This window comes from Serpula lacrymans, assembly GCF_000218685.1.
Source record: "Serpula lacrymans var. lacrymans S7.9 unplaced genomic scaffold SERLAscaffold_10, whole genome shotgun sequence".
Taxonomy (NCBI): Eukaryota; Fungi; Basidiomycota; class Agaricomycetes; order Boletales; family Serpulaceae; genus Serpula; species Serpula lacrymans.
In genome coordinates, this window is record NW_006763299.1 from 821,638 (window position 1) to 845,174 (window position 23,537).

The 23,537-nt window shown below is 45.6% G+C and overlaps 5 protein-coding genes across 5 annotated transcripts; 3 read left to right on the forward strand and 2 right to left on the reverse strand.

Moving 5' to 3' along the window:
* Positions 1-1,446: 1,446 nt before the first annotated feature.
* Positions 1,447-2,112, forward strand: SERLADRAFT_350550 (uncharacterized protein; the record flags this gene model as incomplete). The annotated part of the gene is made up of 1 exon (XM_007320799.1): positions 1,447-2,112. A coding segment is annotated over one exon (666 nt), but the record flags the coding sequence as incomplete, so codon positions are not given.
* Positions 2,113-17,807: 15,695 nt separating this feature from the next.
* SERLADRAFT_440349 (uncharacterized protein) lies at positions 17,808-18,109 on the forward strand (the record flags this gene model as incomplete). The annotated part of the gene is made up of 2 exons (XM_007320800.1): positions 17,808-18,042; positions 18,099-18,109. The coding sequence occupies 2 exons, from the start codon at positions 17,808-17,810 to the stop codon at positions 18,107-18,109; spliced, it is 246 nt and encodes an 81-aa protein (XP_007320862.1).
* A 118-nt stretch (positions 18,110-18,227) lies between these two features.
* Positions 18,228-19,702, reverse strand: SERLADRAFT_409865 (uncharacterized protein; the record flags this gene model as incomplete). Its single annotated transcript, XM_007320801.1, has 4 exons — positions 18,228-18,622; positions 18,704-19,214; positions 19,246-19,359; positions 19,418-19,702. The coding sequence occupies 4 exons, from the start codon at positions 19,700-19,702 to the stop codon at positions 18,228-18,230; spliced, it is 1,305 nt and encodes a 434-aa protein (XP_007320863.1).
* Positions 19,703-20,038: 336 nt separating this feature from the next.
* Positions 20,039-20,584, forward strand: SERLADRAFT_395356 (uncharacterized protein; the record flags this gene model as incomplete). Its single annotated transcript, XM_007320802.1, has 4 exons — positions 20,039-20,116; positions 20,147-20,242; positions 20,303-20,371; positions 20,495-20,584. The coding sequence occupies 4 exons, from the start codon at positions 20,039-20,041 to the stop codon at positions 20,582-20,584; spliced, it is 333 nt and encodes a 110-aa protein (XP_007320864.1).
* A 1,101-nt stretch (positions 20,585-21,685) lies between these two features.
* SERLADRAFT_440352 (uncharacterized protein) lies at positions 21,686-23,419 on the reverse strand (the record flags this gene model as incomplete). Its single annotated transcript, XM_007320803.1, has 4 exons — positions 21,686-22,208; positions 22,469-22,680; positions 22,737-23,008; positions 23,062-23,419. 4 exons carry the CDS (start codon positions 23,417-23,419, stop codon positions 21,686-21,688), a joined length of 1,365 nt encoding a protein of 454 aa, XP_007320865.1.
* Between the last annotated feature and the right edge of the window lie 118 nt (positions 23,420-23,537).

Here is a 23,537-nt window from a genome sequence, read left to right on the forward strand (position 1 = left end):
TTTTGGACGCTTTTTTGGTCTTATCTGCATCATATCTCATCCAATCCTTATCTGATTGTCCCCAAACTTCTACCATCGTCTTCTACGGCCTAAATAACCCTAGGAGACCTGTCAGAGCGGTTGGATTTGAGCTGGATCCTTCTGTGAGCCTTCATCATCATTTGATCACCTTTTGGCCCCCTACTCCATATCTCCACATCCTGTGCTCGGATCTTGGCCCTATTTGAGCCATCTAGTACCCTATACTATCGCACTCTACACCCTCAATTTGGGGGCAATCCATCCACTCCATCACCCTCTGTGAAGTTCGCATTTTTGGCACTTTCACCCCTATTGCACCCCTATTGCATATCTCCACATCCTGTGCTTCACTTGTTGTGATATTTGGGCCATCTATTGCTCTATATAAATGTTCCATATACCTCTGATTAGGGGGCAATCCATCCATCCTATCTGTCTCTGCATCATTTTCGACTTTTTGCCCTATTTTTCGCTTTTTGGCATATCTGGTGTGTGCATAAAGCTCCAATCTTCTCTGCTCTGTCCATTATCAGATAGAACAAGCCTATAGACTGTGAAGCTCGCCTGCATTGCCTCAGTTTGCTGTTGCCTAGAGCCTCTCTCAGTCTGCGGTGTTTGGGGAGCTTAAGTCACTTTGTTGACTCATATACAAGCCCTATTAACCAACACTGTCTCGAGGCGATTTCTCTGTTAATATCAGTGTGGTATTGAAAGGGGAACACAGGCGTAACCCTGTAGCAGCACTAGGAAGCCTTAGCACCCTCCTGGATCGCTTTTGGACGCTTTTTGGACCCTATTTGGACCTATCCTTGCACTTTCTGACCCTCTCCATATCCTCTCCATACCACCTCACCATCTTATCTGCCTGCCTCCTACTGTTGCCCATCGCCTTTGCCACTGTTTCATCGCCTATAGCCGTCTCCTACATCATTTATCTTTGCTCTATCGTCTTATACAACACCCATCATGTCTGACTCTGACCCAAAGTTCCATCCCTTGTCTGGCACTAACTACCCCCAGTGGAGTGGTGAAATGTAAGCTTGGTTGATGACCAAGGGACTGTGGAGGCTTGTCTCTGGTGCTGAAAAGTGTCCTGGGACTGACGCTGAAGCAATAGAGAAATGGGAGTTGAGAGCTGAAAAGGCTGCTGGTGCATTATACCTCAATGTCACCAAAGAGCAGTGCATCCATCTTGATGGCATCATTGATGATCCTGTCAAGATCTGGGAGAAACTGGCCATTGTGCACGTCTCTAAGAAGCCTGGGACGAGATTTAACGCCTATGACGACTTCTTCTCTATCAGAAAGAAGGAGGACGAGTCCCTGCAGTCTCTCATGACCAGAATTGACAAAGGCATGCATCAGATTCAAAATCTTCGTCCTACAGGCTTCTCATTGTCTGAATTGGACGATGAATTGACATGCATGGCCATAATTAGGGCGCTTCCTGATCAATATGCCCACTTCACTTCATCTCTACTACTTCTGGGCACCTTGGACAAGACCCAGCTCAGGGATGCTTTCCTTGCTGAAGAGGTCAATCGCCGTCGTCGTGCTGAAGTCGATTCTGCCTTGCATTCTTCGTCTACCACTGCCAATAGCACCTGTACCCATCCTAACTGCCATCATTGCAACCAATCCACCACCTCTACTCGCATTCAGTGTGATTTCTGTGGTTTACTTGGTCATACCCAGGATAAATGCCACAGATATGTTATCAGTCGCCAACAGGCGGTGGAGGGCGCTAAGAATCGCTACAAGCGTGGCAATAAGGCTCAGGCAGGCTCCAGCAACTCTCAGAATACCTCTCAGCAGCCCAAATCTTCACCCAACAATGCCAATTCATCTATTGTGGTCACTGAATCAGCTGGAAATGCAAGTCTTCGTTCCATTCATCCCTCTGATCCTCACTGCCCTCTCCAACTTGATGCTGACGTTGATTGGAATGCAGACACAGGCGCCACTTCTCATATGACACCTCATCGTCATTGGGTGCACCACTATACCCCATATCGTGTGCCAATCAAGCTGGCTGATCACACTGTCGTCTATTCAGCTGGTGTTGGTACTGTGGTGTTTAATCCTGTGATGAATGGCAAAGTGGCTAGGGCTGTGGAATTCTCTAGAGTGCTCCATGTACCAGATCTTCGAAATAATCTCCTCTCAGTCTTGTATTTAACTTGTCAAAGTGGTTTCAATGTCACCATTTCGTCTCATTCCATGTCCTTTATGCGTGACAACACTCTCTTGTTCACTGCAACTATCAATGACAACAATGCAGCATTCCTTGATGGATCTACTGCTGCTTGTGTTGAACTGGGACATTTCACTGTGACTATACCACTTGATTTGACGCTCTGGCATCGCAGATTGGCTCATCACCATCATGCTGATGTCAAGAGACTGATACAGAGAGATCTGGTTACTGGGCTGACACTGGACTCCAAGGCTGCTCCTGATCCTGTCTGTGAACCGTGCTTGTCTGGCAAGATGCATGCCAATCCATTCCCCTCATCTGATACTCGCTCTGCTCATCCTTTGGACCTCATCCACTCTGATGTTCACCAAGTCTCTTCCCCCACATTCTCTGGTTATCGCTACTGGGTCACCTTCATTGATGATCACAGTCGATTCCGTGTTGTTGTGCCTCTCAAGGCCAAGTCAGATGACTTTGATGCTTTCAAGAGATTCAAGGCTTATGCTGAGACTCAATTGGAGCGCAAAATCAAGGCCCTGCGTGATGACAAAGGGGGAGAGTACATGTCCAAGGAATTTGAGCAATTCACAGATGACCACGGGATTGTGAGACAGCATACCACCAGGAATCGTCCTCAGCAGAACGGTGTGGCAGAGCGAGCAAACAGACTTCTGACTGAGCGTATCACTGCCATGTTATCAGAGTCTGGATTGCCTAATAGCTTTTGGGGTGAATGTCTGTCCGCTTTGGTGCATGTCTGGAACAGGTGTCCCACTGATGCAGTGGCCCATGCCACTCCCTTTGAGCTGTGGTATGGACGCAAGCCTGACATGTCTCACCTTCGCGTTTGGGGCTGTACTGCCTATGTGCATGTACAAAAGGACAAGAGGGGCGTCTTTGGCTCTCATATGGAGAAATGTGTGTTCATTGGTTACCCTGAGGGGTACAAGGGATGGAAGTTCTACAATCCTACCACCAAGCGCACTGTTATCTCTGAGAGAGCTGATTTTGATGAGCGCTACTTCCCTGGCTTGAAGAGGTCTTCTGACAATGTCCCACCTCCACCTCCACCTCCTACTCCACCTGCGCTATCCATGCCATTGGGCCTGATTGAGGATGTCCCTGCACCAGGTCCAGGGGGAGATATGGGCCCACCAGCTGCGCTTCAGCAGCCTCAGCCATTGCCTGACAATGGGCCTCATTTGGACCTTGATCCAGAACCTCCTGTAAATCAGCCTCCTGTACTCCCAGACCAACCTCTTCATCGTTCACCATCTCCTGATATGCCTCTTGCTCTCAGACGTCCTGTTAGGGCTAAGAAACCACCTGGAGAGTGGTGGGTTCAACACAGAGAACCCACTCCTGCCATTGACAGTGACAGTGATTCTGAGGCAGATGGTGATCAAATGGCCCACTTTGGTGATTCTGCTGAACCTACGTCGTTTGCAGACGCTATGAGGCGCCCAGATGCTAACAAGTGGAGAGAGGCAGCCATGGAAGAGCTCCAAGCTCATGAGCGCAATGGTACTTGGTCACTAGTGGAACTACCTCCTGGAGTCAAGGCAATTGGTGGCAAGTGGGTCTTCAAGATCAAGCGCAACTCAGATGGCACTGTTGAGCGCTACAAGGCCAGATATGTGGCCAAAGGTTATAACCAGCGCCCTGGCTTTGATTTCCTCGAAATATTTGCACCCACTGTCCGTATATCCTCCATCAGAGTTGTCCTTGCCATTGCAGCCATCCACAACCTCCATTTGCGCTCCATTGACATTTCCCATGCATTCCTCAATGGAGTCATGGATGTCAAGGTCTACATGCACCAGCCAGAGGGATTCCATCAGGGTCCTCGCAATCTTGTTTGCCAGTTGGACAAGGCCATCTATGGGACAAAGCAGGGAGGCAGAATGTGGAACCAGAAGATGCACACTGTGCTTGAAAAACTCGGATTCAAGCGTACTTATTCAGACTCTGCCATCTATGTCTTTAACAGAGCTGATGTGCGCATTATCCTGCCTGTCTTTGTTGATGACATGACACTGGCATCCACTTCTACTTCTGCACTTGACCAAGCTGTCAAGGATCTCTCCCAGCACTTCAAGCTTTGTGATCTTGGCCCTACTTCTTACCTACTTGGCATTTCCATCACCAGAGACCTCAGCAATCGCACTATATCTTTATCCCAACATCAGTACACTCTGGACATTCTGGAGTGCTTTGGCATGAAGGACTGCAAACCTGTGTCCACTCCCATGGATCCTGGTTTGCGCCTCACCAAGGACATGTCTCCCAAGACATCCAGTGATACTGCTATGATGAAGGACATTCCCTACCTTGCTGCTGTTGGTGCTCTGATGTATTTGGCCACCACCACTCGTCCTGACATTGCCTACACTGTTGGAGTCCTTGCCAGATATAACTCTAATCCTGGTCTCACTCACTGGAGCGCTGTCAAGCACTTGTTTCGCTACTTGCAAGGCACCCTTCATCACTCCCTTGTCCTTGGTCCTGATCCCAATTCCACTGAACTCTTCACCACTTTCTCTGATGCTGATCATGGTGGTGACAAGGACTCTGGTCGTTCTACTGGTGCCTATATTGTCAAGATGGGATCTGGTGCTGTCTCCTGGAGCTCCAAGCTTCAGAACATTGTTGCTCTATCCACCACTGAAGCAGAATATATTGCTGCTGTTGAGGCTGGCAAAGAGATCTGCTGGATGCGAAATCTGTTGAAGGAAATGGGCTATCCTATCACCTCTCCTTCTACCCTTCACATTGACAACCAATCTGCCATCTCTGTATCCAAGAATCCTGAGCACCATGGTCGGATGAAACACCTTGATTTGCGATGGCACTGGTTGAGAGATGTTGTTGACTCTGGGCAGATTGCTCCTACCTTTGTTCCCACTGCTGAAATGCCTGCTGACTTGTTGACCAAGGCTCTTGCCAAGCCCAAAGTCAAAGTGTTCAGGAAGATGATGGGACTGATTAGAGCAGGGGGGAGCTGATGCTTGGGAGGTGCAGCATCAGGGGGGAGTGTTAGTTTTGGTGATTCTGCACCTTTGTGCTACCTCTATATTTTCATTCCTTTCTCTATCTATCCCTCTACCATTCAGTATTGCTTGTGTTCTCTATTATTTCGCCTTTGTGGCTGCTTTGTTTACCTTTGTTTACAAAACATCGGACGGTACTGCAGAGTCCAATGCTTCCTATTCTCTAGTTACTCACATTGGACTCTAGGTACTGTATAGCTGTCATACTCTCTAATAATAAAGTTACTCACATTGGACTCTAGTTCCAGTCCCTGATTACTCTCAGCAAGTGGCTAGACACTTCCTTCAAGCTTTGTTCTCAATATCTAGTTCCAGTCCCTGAATGCTCTCAGCAAGTGGCTAGACACTTCCTTCAAGCTTTGTTCTTAATAGGAGTGCGCCCTCACACCATCCTTAGATTTGGGAGGCAAAATAATTGAATTCCACCATATACTTATTCAGACATTGATTCTCATGCATCTGGAGGTGCTCAATCTGCAACTCCACATCTCGGATGGGGTCATGAAGCCCAATATTGGAGTGGAGCTTGGAGAGGAACTTGGAGTAGCCATTCATCCAGATAGAAATGGTAGCAAAGTTGTCTGGGGTCAGAATATCTGGCTCAAACCAATTTAACACTATTCCCTTAAGGAAGGAGATAGCATAGTTGATCTTTGCTTGGTCAGTTTGGAATGCGCCCGGACGGTCATTGAAATTCAGTTAACACTGCACGATGAAGGAGCAGAGTTTTTGGGGTTCAGAGCCACCATCAAAGGTGTCTGGCTCTCTGATCTTAGTGCGTGCGGGGATGTTGTCAGGGGTATATCTGGACGATGGGGCAAGCAAAGCAATTGCTTGAGCCAGAGTGGGGTCTTTGGCATCCTTGCTTTCCAGCTCCATGCTGGGTAAATCCGCCAGAGTGGGTATCGGAGAATCCAGAGTGGGGGTTGGGGTACAAGGTGAGTTGGGAGGCAAACCTGGCCCACAGGGTTAAGTGGAGTCTTTCAAAGTAAGGCTTTTGGCATAAACTGGTGTTGAGCATTTGCTAGCCAGTAAATCAAGAATGTGTACCCCAAGTTTGTTACAAGCTCTTCATTCTGAGGTACTAGAGAGATCAAATCAAACATTACACAACTGTCAGAACTGTAACCTTCGGAAAAGTGGAGTTTAGAGTGCAGAGAAGGAGTGGGGAGCAGAATAGAGTATGAGGTTGGGGATTGACTTAGCTCAAGCACTAGGCCCTTCCACGGACCTTTGTCCCTAACTTGTTGGAGTGAATGGGTGAGAGTAGAGGATAAAAGGTGGAGTGGAGTAAAAGTCCTTCAGAGAAGGACTGGAAAACTTAGAAAGGGACTTGAATAAAGGTGAGGGAAACTAGTTGATATTTGAGCTGCAGGTACAGAGTACAGGAGCTACAACTTATATACTATTTGAGAAATGGGAGTTTGTAAGGAGTAACTGTAACAACCAAGAGTTAGTTACTCTGGCGCACACAAGGACACACTATAAGGGTAGTGAATGGGGAGTGGCTACCCTTTAGGCTGCAGAGAGTTTGTTGGTTAACAACAGGAGGACTCGCTGAGGAGTCTCCTTGATCTATTGGGGTATTTATACTAATACAAACTATATACTGTACAGTTGATAAAAGCGGTGGCTGATGATGTCAGAGGGCGCAGCCCGTGTGACCAGCTCCACTGCGTCAGTGTGCTGTACAGTTGATAAAAGCAGTGGCTGATGGTGTCAGAGGGCGCAACCCATGTGACCAGCTCCACTGCGTGAGAGAGTTTGTGTCTAAAGAAGAATAAAGGCAGCGCTGCGCGAGAAGGTGGATTTAGAACAAAAAAAGACAGTGCCGCATGGCACGGAGTGTGAACTATAGTAAAAGGTTAAAGTGGAGAATGAAAATTAAAGGAAAGGTCCGAAAATTGTGTTATTGTAACAGTAACTCATAATGTAGGTACAGAGTTCCATGCGGACAACTATCCAGCGAGGGGAAATTGTATGTGGGAGGAGTTTACCATAAGGTTGTCATATCCGTACCAGAAGACAGAACTCCAGCAGTTCCAAAGGAGTTATGCTCCAGACCCAGAACCCCAGAACCATTGATATACCCGGGATTACGTTCCCCAAACCTGAAACCCCTAAACCATTGGTATGCTTGGGATCACTTTCTGTGTGGTCTGCTGATTGGCATAACTCTACACTGCATTCCCACATGGTACTCCGGTAGTCTGCTCTAATACTCCTGCACCAGACTTCTAGTCCACCATATGTGTAACAACCAAGAGTTAGTTACTCTGGCGCACAACTAGAACAAACTATAAAAGTAGTGATGAGGGAGTGGTTACCCTTTAGGTAGGACCAAGTTAGTTGTGGGTAAACAACAGGAGGACTCGCTGAGGAGTCTCCTTGATCTATTGGTCTATATATATTACTACAGGTTTGTTTGTACATGTGTACTGTACAGTTGATAGAGGCAGTGGCTGATGATGTTATGGGGCACAGCCCATGTGACCAGCTCCACTGCATGAGAGACTTGTAGCTAAAATAAGAAGAAGGGCAGCGCAGCGCGAGAAAGAGGAGTTTGAACAAAAGGGAAAGTGCTGCATGGCACAAGTGTCCAAAAATGATAACAAAGTTAAAGGGAAGAATGAAAGTTGAAACTCCATAAATTGTGTATCATAACAATGTGGTCAATAGTGGCTGTTTATTTTTGTAATGAAAATGTGCAAATTCTCAACACCAAATTGTTTTGTGTGTAGGGCCAGACCACTTCCCTATATAGTAGGAAAAGAGCTTTGTTTGGTTAAGTCGTGCCACAAGTGTGAGTTTTAGTGTCCACTATATAGCATTTTATTTTTAAAAATGCTTAAGCATGAAAATTTTCAATGTGGCTACAATTTTCACTGCACTCATTACTACTGCGTTACGGCACTACTCTAACTGTAAACCACACAGCTCAGCAACAAAATGTGTTCCAATATGTGCTGCACACAACTTTTGGGACCACTGTCCCCTTTGAGTCCTCTCCTGCATCATCACTGACGACAATCTCCCTCTCTTGATGAGTTGTATCCTTTCCCTTCCTCTATTAAGTCTTTGTGCATGTGGTGCTCAGGTGCCCCAAGGTAGTCCCTTGTTGGTATTGTCACACCTGAGACTTGCCATGGGTGGGTCAGGTGCTGAAGGCACCTGCTACTCTCTAGGGTGTCTGCAGCACCTGTGTCCACTTTGGTTGGGTGCCTTTGGCATCCTCCTTCCCCATATCTCACTGCACCACTCTCTAGGATGCCTGTGGCACCCCTGTCTTTTTTGGTCATTGGCACCTTCCATGCTGCACCACTCTGGGTGGCACCCACAGTCTCAGCCACTCCATTCAAGATTTGCTCTGAGCTCCTATATTGTAGCCAGTACAGGGCCAGATGGCCATGGGGGGCCTAGGGATCCCACATGGGAAACCATGCAAGCATAAGCAAGAACCATATGAGCATTGCCAAGGTAAGTAACAGCCCCTTCTTGTTCGTTCTAGTTTAGGATGAGAATAATATAGTCTTATCCAAATGACAGGCCTTTTGGGGGGGAGCCTGCCTTTGGTGTCAATAAGCAACAGGTGGTGCCACAGCTGAGCTTTGGCATCAGGCTGCATTGATGGATAATTGGCATGGGTAGCATATAATGAACCCAAAAATAAATATAGTAGAGCTGACTCAAAAGTAACTAAGCCATACACAATAATATTCTCAAAATATGATATATGCCTTCTACAACTAAGCCTCATCATTCATCACCAAAGAGCACTGGCTTTCAATATGGTGTATAATAATTTGTAACATCACAAAAGCAATGCCTCAGTGGGTCAATTGCCCACCTCATGGCCTTTTAAAATCAATACCTGGGCTCACTTGCTGGCTGAAACATCACAACTACCAATGCCAGGCCTGATAGGTATGATTTTGGGCTTGTCAGCGTGATAAACAATGATTTACTTACCATTTTCACCTCAGCAATTCATTTGCGGAGCAGGCCTACCCAAAGACTGGTCTGAGTTCTGTGGAGTGCTTTCAGAAGCTCGTGCTGTGCTCTCAAAAGTGTCAATGGTATGACTATTGACACCCAAGGCAAGTGTTACGATACACAATTTTTGGACCTTTAAATTTCATTCTCCTCTTTAACTTTCTTCTATAGTTTTCACACACTGTGCCATGTGGCACTTTCCTTTGTTCAAACTCCCCTTTTCTTGCAATGTGCTGCTTTTCTTTATTTATAGCTACAAATCTTAACCTGTAGTAATATAAATACCCAATAGATCCAGGAGACTCCTCAGCGAGTCCTCCTGTTGTTTACCCACAACTAACTCAGTCCTATCTCAAGGGGTAACCACTCCCTCTCATTACTCTTTTGCTTGTCTGAGTTGTGCGCCAGAGTAACTAACTCTTGGTTGTTACATTAGAACTCGCTCTACTACTCTCTTGCACATTGTGCAAATGCAAACCCGGTCCCCAGGGTTAAGGGGTTATTGTTTGGGAATATCCCGTATAGCAGAAGGGTGCGCTCCTAGCAATGGCCCTGTAGTGCTCTGGGAGAAGAAACAATCACTTGATACACGGCCCCCAGTGTTAAGGGGAGTACTTTAGCTCAGCAGTTGGTGTGGAACCACTGTTGATTAGAAATTACATACAAACTTCTTCTTTGTTTTCCTCTGACCAGGCCGGGCACTTGCCTCCGCCAGTTGGAGAAGGGTTGACAGCTTAACAAGTGGACCACCCCCTGACAACCGTTCGGACCAGGGTTTAATACTATAATTTTTATATACATTTTCAAATACTATAGTGTGGGTAGTCGGAGATTGAGATCCGATACTCAGCTGGAAAGAGGTAGATCCGCAGATATCAAGCGGGGACCCCCAGTTACATTTTTATTTTACCTTACAAGGAGAACAAGTCAACATGTTGCTGATGCGTGCACAGATTTTGTTGTTAACTATGCAACTCGCTGAGCTTCAGACTGCCCCAGCAGTGGCACCCTCGGTTGAGAAAAAATTTAACAAGAAAGTCAAAATTATCGCTGACCCTGGCGCTTTTGAAGGAGACAGAGTGCAATTCGCCGAATGGTGGATCAAACCACAAATTTGGGTCAAGGCAAACTGGATGCATTTGCCAACGACTTTGAGGTAGCAACTGCGGTGCTATCTCGACTAAAAGGACCTGTGGTGGGTCGATACACCCAAGTTAGATTACAGGAGTGCTACACATTGGGAGTGTGGTACACCTGAGACGATCTCAAGATATAGATCAAAAAATATTTCAAACCACAAGCTGAGCGTGACTGGGCGTGTCAGCAAATCCGTACCTTCAAGCAAGGAAACATGAGGATGGATGATTTCGTAACCCGGTTCCTGGCCCTCTCTATCCAAGGGGGTCTAGGTAATGAACATGCAGTAGAGCTGCTGGAACGCAATGTGAACCCCCACATTGCAGAACAGCTCTACATACAGGATATGAGGAGCAACAACCTCTCTCAAGCAGCAGAAGAGGTTCAAAAAATAGGTAGGGCCATAGAGCTCTACAAAATGCAATTCGGTGGTGGGCCCACCACCAAAAACAACTATTCCCAGAGGCACCTGGGTCATCAAACCAAACTCAAAATCATTCTCACAGGTTCAAGCTGTTTGGGCTGCAATCAAAGCAGGGAGCCCCTATGGATATCGGCACAGTCCAGGAAGAACAGAAGCGCAGATTCAAGGGCAGCTGCTACAATTGCGGCCAAGAGGGACACATGCCCCAAGACTGTAGAAACGGGGCGCAGGCCGCCCAACAAAAAAATAATCAAGGGTGCCAGGTGCACCAATTAGAAACAGAAAAACCGGACAATTGGCTCCAGACTCTAGCCAGTTGTTTGTACGACGAGATCCAGGCATTCTTTTATGACCAGCAGGTCACTGAAATGAAAGCCCAGGGGAAAGAGTTTGGAGCTTAGGTCACTTGGGTGCCTTCGCTCTACGGAAAAATGAAGTAAACCACAACAAGGTGGCCCCTGCTCCGGGGTGTTGCACGAGCAATAAAGAAAGGAAGGGGGTGGCTCCCCAATTTGTAAATAGATTTTTAAATTTGTTGTCAGAAGTATGTACTTGTATGAAGCATTGCAAATGTAATATTTATGATATTACCGCTGCACCAGCGTCTCCCTTGGAGCATGGCCCCTGCGAGACAAACACTAGGGTGCTTGATTCTGGTAAAAATAAAAATATAGAAAATACTAAAATAGAAAAACATGTTTCCTTCGATACTCTTTCTTCTTCTTCTTCCCCAGAGCCACTTTCCACAGAAATCCCAAAGCGTGTGTTAACGCGCACATATTTATTCCAATAAGAGATCTGTTTAGATGTTGGTGTGGAAAACCTTGCCCGAGGCATAGTACACCCAACTAGTGCACTGCTTGATTCAGGCGCTAACATCATCTTCATAGATCAGGTCTGGGCGGAGCAAATTGGACTCCCCCTTGTAAAATTAGATGTATCTATTCCCATCTATAATGTTGACGGTACACTTAACGCGGGTGGCTGCATTACGCACAAATGTTCTTTTGTTGTCAAGTACCAAGGACACATAGAATGGGTCACCACTGAAGCTACCCAACTAGGGAAAATTAAATTTATCTTAGGCTGGACCTGGCTATTTAAACACAATCCTGAGATTGACTGGCAGACAGGGGTTGTCACATTGTCACGTTGCCCTCAGGAGTGTGATAACATAGGTAAGCTGAGTTATGTCCATCAAACTGAGCTTGATGAAAGGATAAACACTGGTCACGTCTATGCCAAGCTTAGATCTTTAGAAAAGATTGACGATGATGATGACGAGGTAAAACCAAAGGAAGAGATTAAGAGGCTGGTACCTCCCGAGTACCATGACTTCTGGAAAGTCTTTTCTAAACATAAGTTAGAGCACTTCCCAGAGGCTAAGTACTGGGACCATGCTATAGATTTGAAGGACACGTTCAAACCTAGAAAGGGACACATAATTCCACTCTCTGCTCCAGAAAGAGATGAGGTTTCTAGTTTCATAGATAAACAGCTTAGGAAGGGTTACATCAGACCTTGCAAGAGCCCTATGACGTCCCCGGTGTTCTTCATTCCTAAAAAGGATGGTAAGAAGCGCATGATTATGGACTATCATTACTTGAATGAGTACATGGTTAAAAATGCATATCCGCTACCTTTGATCAGTCAACTAGTAGACAAGTTGGCTGGTGCCAAGATCACTGGTGCCAAGATCTTAACAAAGATGGATCTTAGATGGGGGTATAATAATGTACGAATCAAAGAAGAAGATGCTTGGAAGGCCGCATTCACATGCCACTGAGGATCCTTTGAACCCCTTGTTATGTTCTTTGGGTTAACAAATTCACCGGCAACCTTCCAGAGCATGATGAACAAGATTTTTGCAGATATGGAAAACTGTGTTGTCATTTACATTGACAATTTAATAATATTTACAAAGTCGGACGATGAGGCTGAGCATGACAGGATCATTCAAGAAGTCCTTCAACGCTTACAGGAACGGGACCTATTCACTCAAACCCAAAAAATGTAACTTTAAGGTGAAGGAGGTAGACTTCCTCGGTATGATAATAGGCCAGAACAGAATCAGGATGGATCCTGAGAAAGTTCAAGCTATTTTGGATTGGCCTGAACTTACTTGCATCAAAGGAGTTAGGGCTTTCCTTGGCTTAGGCAATTCCTACCAAAGATTTATCGAAAACTTTGCAAAGATAACGAGACTGTTGAACAATCTCACTAAAAAGGACACTATTTGGCACTGGGGCACCAAAGAACAAGAAGCTTTTGATAGGCTTAAACAGGTGTTTACAACGGCGCCTATATTAGCATTTCCAGAATTAGACAAAGAGTTCCGGCTAGAAACCGACTCTTCTGATTTTGCTACTGGGGCTGTTCTATCAATTAAATGCTCCGACAATCTTTGGAGGCCTTGTGCCTATTTATCACATAGTTTGTCGCCTACAGAGCGCAACTATCAAATTTACGATAAGGAGATGCTGGCCATCATTAGAGCTCTAGAGCACTGGCGGCACTACTTAGAAGGTGCTAGGCACCAATTTGAAATTTGGACCGATCATAAGAATCTGGAGTATTTTATGACGGCCCAAGACTTGAACCAGAGACAGGCCCGCTACGCGGTGTACTTGTCTAGGTATAATTATAAATTAATTCATAAGCCTGGAACTTCAGTGGGGAACCAGACACTTTGTCCAGAAGAGAGGATCATACAAACAACATCGAAGATGACAACAAAGGTGTCACCCTGATAGACCAATCAAGGGTTGCCAATGTTTGAATTGGGCAGGATTCCGATCTTCTGGAGGTCTTCAAGAAAGACATCTCCTCAGAAGAGACAATGCGTCTTGATGACAATGAAAACTATTTGTGGGAAGACGGGCTCTTCCATTTCAAAGACAAAATCTATGTGCCTGAGTCCGCAAGGATCAAGGCAATAGACAGACATCACGACACTCCAGTGGCTGGGCACCCTGGGTGGAAACGAACAATGGAGTTGATCTCCAGAAACTACATGTGGCCTGGCATGGTCAAAAATGTACAGGAGTATGTAAAATCCTGTCTGAGATGTGCCATGGCAAAGAATTCACATCAACCGCCGGCCAGTAAATTTATGCCAAATCCAATACCAGCTGGTCCTTGGCAGGATATATCGGTTGATTTCACAACGGATCTGCCCGAATTGAATGGGTATGATTCAGTAATGGTGATAGTAGATCAATTCTCCAAAGAAATGGTGTTCATCCACACCAACAAAACCATTACCGCCGCTGGTACGGCAGATCTACTTAAAGATTTTGTATGGTCTATCCATGGATTGCCGGAAACAGTTATCTCCGATAGGGGACCACAATTTGCTAGCAAATTTACAAAAGAGTTATGCCGGATGCTGGGCATCAAACCTAAATTATCAACGGTGTTCCATCCGCAGACTGATGGACAAACGGAGAAAGTCAATCAAGAATTGAAAAAATACCTCCACATATTTATTAATGACAAGCAGACGGATTGGGCCAAGTGGCTAAAGATAGCCCAGTTCTCATACAATATCAAACAGTCGTTGGCTACAGGAAAAGCACCATTTGAGGTCACGAGTTGTACCTTCCTAGAATGGGTGTAGAACCTGGGAAAAGCAAGAACGAGGCTGCTGGGAACATGGCCAAGGACATGAAGTCCATCTTAGACGCAACGTGCAAGGCGCTATTCAAAACTGCAGAGCAGATGAAAGACAGGGCAGAGTATAGACACTCTAAGGGCTCATACGGGAACCTTTTTTTTCTTATTTTTTCTTATTTTTTTGCATTTTTCTTTCGGCAAAGACCTTGCCATTCCAGTGGAGACTGAATTATACAAAGCCCCATGGCTGATTGCATGATACTGATGGTAGGCTGAGTACTATCAGGTATACTGTTGCTCCTATGAACACAAACACTAACCCTGCAACCCGTATGGATGAAGAGGAGGACTTGTGATTTGGAGGGGGTAGGAGGATTGGATGTTGTAGCCAATCAGCATTTGATAGTAGACTAACAGCGGGTTCACTCGGCCAAGTTACAGATATCGAGATTCATGTCACTCATCATTGAATCAATCACACGCACCCCTCAGGCTATATCAGAAGAACAATCACAACGCCCAGAACCAAGGCCGTACCATAATTCAATCTTGACAGGCTATGGGTGGGTTAGGGAGCTAATAGATGGGCATCCTGATCGTATCAGGACTGAGCTTGGTGTGCGGCAGGAGGTGTTTGTAAAACTATTAGATTTATTGCAGGCCCACGGATACACAGACTCCAAGCACGTCTTGATTGAAGAGCAACTTGCCATCTCTAAGAAATCAATACTAAAGCATAATAAGTAAATGAAGATGTGAAAAAAAAGACTGTATCTACTAACCTCAGTTTTGTGCAATACAAACTGATGTGTAACTATTCTAGAAACGAGCATAAAAATGAGAAGGAAAAGTCCGAGTTTTTGGATCCCAATGGGGAAACATTCTCCCATAACTAAAAGGTGAAAAGTCGGACTGTAAATGAATTATTTAGTACTTGAAATATTAGCGTAGGCTCAAATAAACTGTTGAATCATGAAAATGATATATTGAATATATAGAAATATGCCTACACCATCTTCCTGTATACCTGTGTGACAGGATTTCCATCCGCTGTCGATGATGAGAACTGTTGTTAGAAAACCACACACAAAACAAACTAACACACAATCCTCCCAGATTCCACGGAACTTGTTTATGGGCTTTGCCTCCTAGAACAGTGGAGTGGTCTGGTTGTTCGTGGGGTGGTACGTATAAAGATCCTTCAAAGTAAAACCCAGTGGTGTATGAGTGTGGGTTTTGAGGAGGAGGGATAGTTGGAATATAGAAAGATAGGGGCTTAGTGACGAGTATAGCAGTTAACAGTAGTAGCAGTTGGAAGTGTTGTGACCACACTGGATCACAAGTAGCAGAGTAGTGAACTTGAAATTAGAGAAGAAGTCTGGAATTGAGTTCTTGTTTTTTTTTACAAGGTAAAATACAGGGGTTTATATAGTAAAAGAAAAGTAGGCTATGCACAGTATAGCTGTGCAAAAAGAATGAGAAAGAACATGAAGGAAGGAATGTATGCTGACAAATCCTGCGTAGGTAGTTCAGGATAAGATTATCAAAAAAAGGAAAAAAAAAGAGATAGAACAATGAATGCTGTGAGTAATGTCACAGGTTTGTACAGCCATAAAGTAAAGTCCAATAGCAAAAAGAGAGCAGGAAAATCATGATGTCATGGGAAGATACAGTAAAAAAAGGGCAAGGCAAAACACTATCAGTATCAACACAGTTCCTTTATTGTCAGTCAGGCATTCTAAAAAAACATGTGTCCATAAAAATGATTCAAAGATCAAAATTAATTGCACGGTAAATGAATGTTCTGCTGAAAAAAAAATTAGAGCCACCGGTCCACCACCTAGTCCAAATCCAACAGTTCCATGGCCTTACCAATGGACTGGTTGTGTTGGACCACCTGATCAAACGAGGGAGGGAGAGGAGTAGTTCCAATTTGGAACAAGTGAGTCCCAGGCAGTGTGTGGTAGGTGTAGCTGTAGCAAAGACAATGGACAAAAGTTAAGTGTACCCAAGTGAATGGGACAGCAATGAACATGGGCAACGCAAGGGGATGAACCTTCTCCAGCTCAAAAACTACCCACCCACGCTCCAACCAGGCAAGACGAGCGACCGATGTTTTGATAGTATATGATGGCAGATCGACGTCATGAAGATGGACCTGTTGCCCTATTTGGACCGGCCGCCGGGGCTTTGCTAATATCAGCAGTGGCACGTGGTAGTCAACGGATCGGCAACAGAAGCGGATAGGAAGTGGTGACATCAGAAATGGTGGGGGTGCAAATAAAATGAGGAGGAGGAGGGTGGAGGTGACGGAAAAGTGGATTAGAATGGGGATCCAGAAACGACCGTCAGGTGAGAATAAAAAGGAGAGGAAGGGGCCCATGGTGGGGCTAGGCAAAGGAAGGGGAGTAAGGGAAACAACAAAAGCGAGGGCGCAATGCAATGTGTAGCCAGTGGCGACGCGAAAATTTGCCAAAATGCCGAAATGCGGAAAGTACCGGATGGAAAAGCAAAGGTGAGTGTGACTGGATTGCCTAATAGAGGTGGTGCTGATCAGCCACAAGTTCAAAAAGGGCAATATTAATTACTATTCCACGTGGCACTGTGCCTGTGTGGCGCAAAGGCGAGTCTTTTTGAATATTCGCTTCGTTATTGACACCTGTCCATGCTACCAATCAACTTTGGTGCATGACACCGCCACATTGCCGAATGTTTCCAATGCTCTAACAACACAATTGCTAGATACTTCAAGAGAATGCTTGAAGCTATCACCTCCCCTAATATATATAATGCCTATGTACGTTTACCTGATGCCAATGCTTCCACACCCTCTGCCATCAGCAACAACCCAAAACTTCGCCATTTTGAGGGTGCCATTGGTGCAATTGATGGCACCCATATTGTTTGCAGTCCCTCTGCTGCAGAATGTGCCACTTCTTGTAATTGGAAGGGCACAGTCACACAGAACTGTCTGATATGCTGTGACTTCAACATGAACTTTATCTATGTGCTTAGTGGGTGGGAAGGGTCAGTCGCAGACGCCAGTTTGTTCTATGACGCTCGGAGCCACGATCTCTATATCCCTCACGGCCACTATTATTTAGCTGATGCAGTTTTTCCTTCATGTGATCAGTTGCTGGTCCCCTATTGAGGTGTCCGCTATCATTTGGCTGAATACGCTCGGGGAAACCGGAGGTACATTAGTTAGAGTTTATACTGTGCTATACTATGCTAACATCCATTTTCCAGACCTCAAAACCCCAAAGAATATTTCAACTTATGCCATGCATCTGCACAAAACATTGTCGAGCGCATATTTGGTGTTTGAAAGGGTCAATTTGGGATTTTGAGGGTTGCACTGGATTATGATATGTCCGTGCAAGCCAAAATCCCACCTGCTGTGTGCATGCTGCACAACTTTATCCGCACACATGACCCATCCGACATTGACGCCCCCAATGATATTGACCTTCACATTCCCACTCCCAAAATTGATAATGGCGAACTTGCACAGAGCGCACCAACGGAGGCCGGTCGTGTTGCAGCAAACACCCAACAAGATCGGATTGCACGTGCCATGTGGATTGACTATCAGCGAGAGTTGGGTAGGAGGGGCCTACTTTAGTATATACACATTGATTCTGTATTTTCTTGAATAAAGCACTAGGTTAGGTTGTTCGGAGACTGCATATATTGAAACTAACAACACAAAGACACACGAGATACAAAATGTAATGTCCAATCAGCAATACAGTAAGCTACGCCCATCCATATCTCTTTCATCTATCATCTACTCCAGCTTAGCCCTCACGTACGCCCTGCAAAACTTGTTGGACTCCAGGAGACTCAGGTATGTGTCGACGGCTACCATATCTTGCTCGAAAAGGCGGGTTAACCGGATGGAGCTATCCACTCCCAGGTAGGTATCATTCTGCAACATAAAGGTAATGGCAGATCCATGATGGACATTGTCTGGTTGTGCAGACATGTGGCCTTGAGGAATGTTAAATGTAGAGGTGGAAGGTTGGGAGGTAGTGGAATGGACAATGGTGGAAGGGGCGATGGTGGACAAGGTGGGGCTCTTCTCAATGATAGGTGTTTGGGCGGGGGCGTTAGGCAGGAAGGCAGTCGGGGGAATGCCTATATCAAGCTTGGAGTTGAAGTCTTTCATTATGGGGATGATTTCTGCCTATCAATCATTTAACCCGTTAATTGCATTGGCAGCGGTATTGCGTGGAGCCTTGTCCGAGCCCCTACTATGGTTACCTGCACTCTTGCTGCAAGATATGATGGTAGCGCCATCATCACCATCACCATCTGAGAGCGCAGCATCCCGGGCAGAGCGCTTGCTTGCGAGGGATGTGACAGATAAGCCGGGAGGGGCACAAACAGAGGTTGGAGATAGGAGACCACCGAGCCAGTGGTTCACATTATTGGGTACATCAGAGTTAATGGTGGTGGGACTAGTGACCCCAGACATGCTAAGATGAATCTTGTCAGGAGCAGCCGCAACAGGAGCTGGAGACAGAATCTTGTTGGGGGTGGCGGTGTTAGGAGGTGGAGTTGGGGGCACTGTGGCAGGAAGAGTGCTCTGAGACGTGCGAGGCTGCTGCTTGGATGCTTTTGTAACCTTAGGTTGCTTGGGGACTTTTGGAACACAAAATATGTTCGAACCTTTGGCTGGGGCACTGCCCAGTGCAGCATGCATGGCGGTAAAGTGGACCCATCCTCTCTTCCGAAAGCCCTTTGCTACCGGATGTTTCTGTCTACTGATTAGCTATTAGTCTCAAAGCAGGATGGGAACATACCGCAATAAGCTCCTTCCAGACCACTTCACCCTTGTCGAGTATGTTGAGTCCCAGTGCATCATCCCAAGGGATGCCAGAGAGGATAGGCTTCACAAGGTTGTACTTTGTACAAAGCTGTGAGTCTTGAGGTTAGCAAAAAGACTGATAGATCATGATAAGATAAGGGACATACCCGTCCCCATTTTGAGTTGCAAGCAGTGGCACTCTTTGCTGGTCCTCTGGTAAGAAGACGTGCTAGATGCAGTGCGACTTTGGGCCAGAATTGAGGCTTGAAGTTCAAGCTGTCACCCCCCTCTGCACGATTTTTGGTGATGAATTGGATGAGTGCTTGCGTCTCAGTGTCGGTCCATATGGTATTACTATTGCCACTGCTATCTTGAGGGCCAGTACTACTATCTTCTTCTACATCTATTACGTCGTCAGATGCTCCTTGGTCAGGCTGGACATTGGGGTTCATCCTAGTGGACCGTAGTCATTTTGCAGGAGGGATTGGGGCTAGGGTTGGCCCGGAGGCCCGTCGTTTCTTTGCTCTGGACATGAGGTTGTTGATGGAAGTATGGTGTCAGCCTGTAGGGTGAGATGCCTATCCATCTCTCCAACGGCATTCTGGCAGATTGTGGCTGGAAAAAAAATTCAGGAAAAACAGAGTTCCCGTACGAGCCCTAATGATTACAGCTGATCTGATAACGATAGACCTATCCAATGAGTTAGCGTGCAGGCGGACTTCAGCGGAGTGTATAATTTTGGGAAGAACCAGAAGTGTCTGGGAGGGACTAGACAACCCTCAACCAGCATGCGGCGCCATATTCCCAAGGAGCAGAAGATACTAGCGTATGAATTGTCTTGCATCCATGGTCTCTCGGACAGACATGTTAGCCGTTACCTAGGAATCAGTTAACAGACCATCAGTCGCATCCGGAAGACCTTTCGGGACACTGGTGAAGTGGGACACCAACCAGTTTGTCAAGGACGACCTTGTGCCCTTGATGGCTTAGAAGTGAGTGTAAGTTTTTTCTTTTAAATTTCTGATGTGCTGATAAAACAAATTTTTGATTAGTTCCTTGAAGGCTGCATTGAAAGACAGCCTGATATGATCCTCTCAGAGTTACAGGAGCAACTTAGGGAGGTATGCAGCATTGAGGTATCAACTCTGACAATTCTCAGGATCTTGAAGAGACAAGGATTCACCATGAAGAAAGTAAGTGATCTGTTCATATATTGTGTGCTTTCTGACAGATTTATATTGTAGGTCACTTGCTGTAACAACCAAGAGTTAGTTACTCTGGCACACACAGGAACACACTATAAAGGTAGTGATGAGGAAGTGGTTACCCCTTAAGCTGCAGAGAGTTTGTTGGTATATAACAGGAGGACTCGCTGAGGAGTCTCCTTGATCTATTGGGGTTTATATACTGTTACAGGTTTGTTTGTACATATGTACTATACAGTTGCTAAAGGCAGTGGCTGATGCTGTCATAGGGTGCAGCCCGTGTGACCAGCTCCACTGCATGAGAGACTTGTAGCTAAAATAAGGAGAAAGCAGTGCAACGCGAGAAAGAGGTGTTTGAACAAAAAGGGAAAGTGCCGCATGGCACGGAGTGTGAAAACTATAAAAGAAAGTTGGAGAGGAGAATGAAAATTAAAGGGAAGGTCCAAAAATTGTGTTATTGTAACACTCGCCGTGCCCATGAACGAGATGAGGATGACCGTGCTTTATTCAAGATGCTTATTGGGGAGTACTACCTCCCAGAACAACTGGTTTTTGCAGATGAGACACATTTCAGCCAGCTTACACTGTGCCATCAATATGCCTGTGCCCCACGTGGAGAACCTGCAAGGCATAGGGATTTTTTTGTCCAGGTTGTCCTTACTCTATATTACCTGCCATATCATTAGATGAAGTCTTGCATTTAGAGGTACTAGACCGTTCTTTTACAGGGAAGGACTTTGCCGAGTTTGTGGAGGGAGTCCTCAATCAGATGCAGCCTTGGCCTCTGCCAAATTCTGTGCTTGTAATCAACAACGCTACACTGCATAAAGTTCCTGGCATCCGCAAGCTTGTTGAGGACAGGTGAGTACATAGTTTTCTATCAGTCTACTCTATTAACATTTGGCCAGGGGTATGCGGCTCTTATATCTCCCTTCCTATTCCCCGGATTTGAATCCCATTGAAGAGGCTTTTTCAGTTGTCAAAGCTTGGCTCAGGAACAATTGTGATTATGTCCTTGGTGAGACAGAAGGGCTTGGTTGTGATCCATACACATTGATATGGGAGGCAGTATATTTGGTAATCACACCTGAGAAATACAGAGGGTGGTTTAGAGATAGCGAGTATATTATATAAAATATTTATACTAAATTTACTGATGTTCAAGCCCTATTACTTTCTAGCTGAAAATGTTTTTGAAAAAATCAAAAGATCAGTTCAATTATATGTTGTTCAGTAGTTGATTTCCTCCTCCCCCTCTGCTGATGATGAGTCCTGGTCATCCTCACCCTCATCTTCCTCATCCACGTCAATCACCTCTTTGCAGCCTAGATCAATTATCTCAATCTCATCATCATCCTCATGCTTTGGATGTTTGTGGTAGTGTTGCAGAGTAGCTGCAATGTTTATCGCTGTTTCCTTACCCTCTCCTTTTAACCCAAAGACTGACAGGATGCAACATTTTGCATAGGATTGTATGATCCTAGCCCTTTGGTCACCCATTTTTCCTACAGAGCTCAGCTTTTTGACGGGCATAATAACAACTTGTTCAGATATTCGGACACCAGCTGTAAATGACGCATTTAACACCTGGTTGACTTTTAGGTGTGGAAATTTGACATCAATCAACTCAACCAAGTCCCCAATAGGCGGATATTTGACAATAGGGCCATCTTCAGGTGTCAACTTGCATTTGGGGGACAGCGGCAGCAAAGATAACTTTTTAGGACTAGGACACTTTTGTCTTGGCTGTGTACTTGGAGGGGGGGGTCAGTGTAGATCTATTGCTAAAGTTGGAAAAAGAGGAGCCCAAAGCACTTGGTGCAATATTCTTGATTGTAACATGCACATTGGGTGAGTTTTCTTGCGATAGACGAGCTTTTTTTGGGGGCATGCAATTAAAGTTCAAACAATGGGGTGCGCTATAGACTGTTGCTTGCCCCAGTGACTATACTGAGTGTCAGCACCCTAGAAACAAATGACCGGACCCAAGAACTCACAATCTTCTTGGCTCACAAGGTCATTTCATCATGGCTGAGATGGCGGTGGACATCACGTCCACTTGGCCTGTCAATGAAGCAATGACCTTGGTGCAGCTCGCACTGAGTAGCCTTCTCCAGCTGCTTGAATGCCTTTAACTGTGATGACATTTCGTCACTCAAGGGTGGTGGTATATCCTCTGTCCTACTTCGTTTTTTTCCTTTTGAAACCGGTGCTGTTGGCTTAGTCTAACACAACAACAAATTTGGTGAGTGTTTCACATATGATATAAGAAACAGCTTACTATGTTCTTGATTTCCAGCATTACCACTCGTGTTTGAGCAACTCGTGCTTTGTTTACAAGTCGGTCCATCACAGCTGTAAAGTCGTGGTGGTTGTTCATATGTGATGGCTTGCCTGTGTCACCCGACAACTTATATGCCAGCTGAATGTCTTGCTCAGGCCCATCAAGCAGGTTGAAGACTTGGCGCCGAAACTGAACCCAGTCCATGTCGGTAGTGGCCTCAAAGTCCATCTTGCTATCATCATTCACAACCGAGGTTGTGAATGCATACACTATCAAGGTGTATCAGTCCACATTTCATGTCAATAAAATAGACATGACTGACCGCCTGTACGGACCTCCACATTAGGCCCAACTCGTTGTGTACTGGGGGGCGGCTGATCATTTGCGGGTGGCTGGGAGGGCGGCTGCACATAATGTTGCACAGGCAGTGGCACAAGCAGTTGTAGGGGCACCCCAGGTTGTCCATACTGATGCATATTGTGCGCTGGTTGCATCAAGTGTGGGGGATAGTGCATGGCAAATTGATGAGGTTGATATCTGATTGTCGATGCACTTGCCTGACTGTTGTACCCAGTGTAGTCTGCTGGGGGATGGGGAGCTTGTTGATAAGCCCTTTGGAACATGGGTGCACCATACATTTCGTCGAGGGAAAAATGACGAGAGCTTTGTTGAGAAGACATAGGAGGTATATATAATTTTTGTGTTTCCCTGACTCTTATACTAACAGCCTCTTGGCCTTAGGCAATACCTATTATCAAATGATCCTCATTTCTAGCCAATTTCATTTTTTTTTCTTTG